Source organism: Pinus tabuliformis, chromosome 5_2 (genome assembly GCF_031772625.1).
Source record: "Pinus tabuliformis cultivar Carrire ecotype Pingquan chromosome 5_2, CPIR1, whole genome shotgun sequence".
Lineage (NCBI taxonomy): Eukaryota > Viridiplantae > Streptophyta > Pinopsida > Pinales > Pinaceae > Pinus > Pinus tabuliformis.
In genome coordinates this window covers 863,209,465-863,215,011 of record NC_142306.1, presented here as the reverse complement: position 1 = coordinate 863,215,011, position 5,547 = coordinate 863,209,465, and the positions used below count along the sequence as shown (strand labels likewise).

The 5,547-nt window shown below is 30.2% G+C and overlaps 1 protein-coding gene across 1 annotated transcript; it reads right to left on the bottom strand.

The window, feature by feature from the left end:
- Positions 1-1,382: 1,382 nt before the first annotated feature.
- On the bottom strand, positions 1,383-2,081 carry LOC149162053 (protein DOG1-like 3). The gene has a single exon (XM_089435083.1). It carries the CDS (start codon positions 2,079-2,081, stop codon positions 1,383-1,385), a length of 699 nt encoding a protein of 232 aa, XP_089291209.1.
- Between the last annotated feature and the right edge of the window lie 3,466 nt (positions 2,082-5,547).

Here is a 5,547-nt window from a genome sequence, read left to right as displayed (position 1 = left end):
TAAACTTAGAAGATTAAATTATCTTTTTAATTTTATTAGTGTAAGGAAGGAAATCAAGTAAAATAAAAATAAATTCACATTAAATAAATAAATTAACAAAAAATTGGATGGATAAAGTATTTTCTCTTATATTGTCTTGTATATACCCAAATTAAATTAAATTTTAAAAATATTATTACATTTAAATTCAAAGAGAAACAAAATGTAATAAAGAGTTAGTGGCCATAAAAAAAATTAAACTTAGAAGATTAAATTATCTTTTTAATTTTATTAGTGTAAGGAAGGAAATCAAGTAAAATAAAAATAAATTCACATTAAATAAATAAATTAACAAAAAATTGGATGGATAAAGTATTTTCTCTTATATTGTCTTGTATATACCCAAATTAAATTAAATTTTAAAAAAATTCTCACACTACCAATTTACCTAAATTGAAACTGTGACTTCACATCAAAGAGTGCCTTAATAAAACATCCTATCACTATTTATCCAAGACCCTATGGCCAAAATTATGGTGATTTTGGAACACTTTATTTAATACTTCTCAAATACAAAAATAAAACCATATAAAAATCTAAACAATCCTTTATCTTCATAAAATATGATAACTTTCCATCTTAATAAATATTAATTTTTTTATTATTATTATCATTATAACTCATTTTCATTATTATTATCATTATAAGTATTTTAGGAAAAAATTTACTTTGTTCTATATATTTAATTTGTTATTTAACATCATTAAAAATTTGAAGAACAAATATCCCTTAAACACCTTTAAAAAATCACCAAAAAACAATTAGTGTACTTCAATGTTTTAAGAACATCGTTGATAAGAAGGCCAGATTAACAAAATTCCATACCACGAGCATTCAAGTCATGTGTTACTTACACTCCAATATCAGATTTAAATTTGAAAAAGTTAAACGTGAATATCAATAAATGTTAATTTGATAAAGATATAAAACCCATGAAATAAAGTGGAACACAATTTGATAAACCATTTATGAGTCTGGTTGGCAGATTGATATTTATTTGTTCGTTAAGAAGTGATTTACATATGTTTAGTCAGAAATCCTTGATGTGCGTGCACAGTGTAAACATTGATCGTGAACTGTAATTTGCTGTCGATAACCTCGATGACAACGATTCATGCAGTGGGCTATGCCTGAAAAAATTCGGGTGATATTCAAAAAGGCAGCCACACCATGGAAATCCCAAAACACAGTGAACCATATTTATTTTTAATACATATAAAGGTATTCACATATTGCACCCAACACAGAAAGGAGGTACATATTCAAACTCCATCTCTACACAAAACTGCTATGATAAAACTAACACAATATTATTTAATCAAAGCTATCCATTCTAAGTGCAACTAATAACGCTTATTGTGGAGACAGAGATGAAGCTGTGCAGCTGTGATCAAAATCTGAACAGACTGGCATGGAGTGAGAATCTCCAGCATGCGTTTCATAGTATCAAAACGCAGGCTATCAGCTTTAAGAAGCAATTTCTGCAATTTCTGCACTTTACCTTCCAGCACAGACTCCAGGCTACTAGCTCCAAACGCAACCTGGGCCAAACTTAGCAGAGGTCCATCGGCCATGCTGCGCTGCAGAACTGCCATTTTGTCCGACAGCTTATCCTCTTCCTCCAGCGTTTCACACTGCAGCTTGTTTATCTGGTAGAGCTGTTTGGAGGACAGAGCAGCCAAAGTAGAGGAATTTATGCCTCTGAGCAGCTCAGCCAACTCTGACTCTAATTGTTGCCCTATTTCAGCATAAGCCAACTGAAATATCATGGAGGGTCTCCACCCTCCAATCCAAAGGAAGGCATTTTCCAGAGGGTTATTCCATGTGGGGCAAAACATCGCTAAAACATTACGCTCGGCTGCTTCGGCCCTCATACTGTAATATCTCTCATACTGCCCTAAAACTCTCAGAACCTGGGTCTGAAGATATTCGTCATCCATTCCACTTTCCAGAGCAGATTGGAGATCTCGGGCCTGTATTTTCTGCTCAGCAATCCAGTCAGAGAAGAATTCTTCATACCTCTGGTTATTTGCAGATGTCATATTGCTATCAGATTTGTGTATATCAAGCAACTTTTAATGTGATATAATAGTGGTATACTTTGTGTGTATATATATATGTCTATATAAACCGACAGAAGCTAACCCTAGGGAATATATCTAGAAAGAAGGTGGCGATCAAAAGGGGAGGTTGTATGAATAAGGTCAATATTCAAATATTGCAAGAAACTTGCTAACCCCAAGAGAAAACGCGGTAGCGATCCGTAGGAGGGGAGTCCGGCATCTGAAAACAATCAAATCTGGGCGCCAACTGTTGAGATCTCAACGCGGGCATTTCGGTATTCAAGGTCAGGGCACCCAAATTCAATCGTTAAAAACAATAATCATCGAAGATTCGCTTTGCCATTTTAAGGCAACAAGCGTTTTTCTCTGCTTTACAACTTCCCTCACCACTTGTGCTCATACACGTTGAGATCACCACCCTGCTCTTTAATATTCTTCTTAGAAATTGTCGATGTCCAAATGAATAACTTCCCTACTCATCTATCTCTTCGACTAATATTAGTAAAAACTCCCTGCAATTCCAGTGTGAATCAATAACTTCACTTTGCTCATCTACGACCACATCCACTTAACTGTTTGGATTAAAATAGAAAAGGGTTCATAATTATAATGTGTAAATTTAACCATGGAGGCTGCGAAGCAGCTTAGTTCGGAGTCTTTTGTAATGTTGACCAGCATTGCCCATTATATAATTTTTAAAATAAATTTCAAATATTCATTTTATTACTAACCAAACAACTCAAACATGAGTTGACCAACCACAGAGGAACCCACAAAACATTTGAAAACGAATCTGAGGGAATAAATTTCAAATATCCATTCTATAAACAACCAAACAACTCAAACATGAGCAACAGGAGGAACCCACAAAACATTTGAAAACGAATCTTAGGGAAACTCAATATTAATATTGATATGGATACAAAATCAATTCAATATATATGATAATATATGCAGCAAACAAAAAGTTTTCCTAAATTTATATATGATTATTTTTTTTTTCATTTATATAAATTTAAATAATAATAATAAGTGGTATAAATCTTTAATCTAAAGCGAACTCAATATTAATATTGATATGTATACAAAATCAATTCAATATGTTATCATATATATACACGATGTAAAGAAAAAGTTTTCTTAAATTTATATATGATTATCTGTTTGAATCATTTATATATAATTTAAATAATAATAATAATAAATGTTATAAGTTTTTAATCTAAAGGAAACTCAATATTAATATTGATATGCATACAAAATCAATTCAATATATTATCATATACATGCGGTAAAGAAAAAGTTTTCTTAAATTTATATATGATTATTTGTTTGAATCATTTATATATAATTTAAATAATAATAATAATAATAATAAATGTTATAAGTTTTTAATCTAAAGGAAACTCAATATTAATATCGATATGCATACAAAATCAATTCAATATATTATCATATACATGCGGTAAAGAAAAAGTTTTCGTAAATTTATATATGATTATCTTTTTGAATCATTTATATATAATTTAAATAATAATAATAATAAGTGGTATAAGTTTTTAATCTAAGGGAAACTCAATATTAATATTAATATGCATACAAAATCAATTCAATATATTATTATATACATGCGGCAAAGAAAAAGTTTTCCTAAATTTATATATGATTATCTTTTTGAATCATTTATAAATCATTTAAATAATAATAATAATAATAAGTGGTATAAGTTTTTAATATATTTTTTGTAGGTACTTTAATTGTTCAAGGTTTGATTTTTGGATATAGTTTTAGGTTAAATATACATATATTTTGATAGGATGTTATTGAAATACAAATTTAAATTGTGTAATATATAATTTGAATGTGATTTAAATCTATTAAGTGAATTTAAAAATGTAATTTAAATAATGAGTAATTATAATATCTCAAAACTTAGAATAATAATGAGCACTCTAAAAAACTAACATTATTCTTAAAAACATCATAATAAATATATATATAAAGAGGGATTCTATTCAATAAAGGAGACTATATTGTTACTTAGTACATTTTCTAGCTTCTACATTTCCATTTTTTGTAATGACAATTTTCTATTAATGAAAAGACATATGTTTTTGCAAGCTTCCTCAATTGATTTTGCTTGAGGTTCTTGAGCACCTTTGGGAGGAGCTCGCCGAGAGGCATTCTAGAACCTTTATTATACTTTGTACCTTATTTCCAAATGTTTCTTTAAGCTATTATAATTTTTATTTGTTCTACAGTGATATTGGCATAGTTTTGTCTTCTTGTAGATGTTTGTAGATAGCATTTCTTATTTGCTAAGTGTTAATATTAGTTTCTATATGTTATTATTACATATCTGATTTCACCTTTCCTTTACTGATTTGATGCATTTATATCATCTATGGGGTTTCCTATATTATTCCTATAAAACAAACCCGAGAACGTAATTTTTGCTTGATTCTTCAAGATTTCATGTTGCTTATTTGCAAAACATCTAAATTAGTCAATTTAGTATGATTAAGTGAATGAGGAGGGATTGAAAAAGAAGGTGTTAGATCTATAAGATAACCTACAAGATTTCATATTGTCTTATTTCAATTTTCCTGATTATAATGTTTTACTTCATCTGCAAAATGAGTATAATTATTATAGCATTGTTTTCCTTGCAACATATAGTAGTTTATTGAATGTTATTAGTGTAGTTTGGATCTTGCAACTTTGATTTCCGCAATTTTAATTTTATAGTTTTGTTTCCTTTAGTTTCTTGCAACTTTAATTTTGTAATTCTTGTACTTGGCTTCTTAAATCCTCACCTCTTGTCAAGATAGACCAATCAAAGTGGCATTTGATTAGCATTACTCCTTTGTTCACATGATCAATAAAGTCATAGATCTCATAGATTAATGTGAATTAAAAGAAAGGAAAAAATTGTAAATTGCGTACATAATACCTCTTATGTTTATATGATCCTTGTTTTGACAAGGACCTAACTTCTACTAATAATCCATTCATCATCTCTATTCAAATTATTGGGTCTTTTTTCGATTTCTAGGGCCTCCCTCAATTTACGATGATGGAAATGACTAACCCTAGCAATGACTTGGGCCTCCTTAATGCAGATGTGATGCTTAGATTTATCTACATGCTCTGCCAAAGCAGAGGAGAGGATCCTGCCATGCTTGATGTCAGTGGCATGCTCTCGAATGTTTTGATTAATCAAGCAATTGTTCTCACCAATGTAGGGAGTCCCACAAGAGCATCAGATAACTTAAACACCCTTCATATTCTTGGGGTCCACTGGGTCTTTTATAGATCTAAGGGAGCTCCGGATGGTATTTAGGCCTAAAGGTTGAAGCCACCTTATGCTTCCTTAAGATCTTCGCAATCTTGTCAGTGATGCCTTGGATAAAAGGAAGATGAACACCACAAAATCGATCGTTGG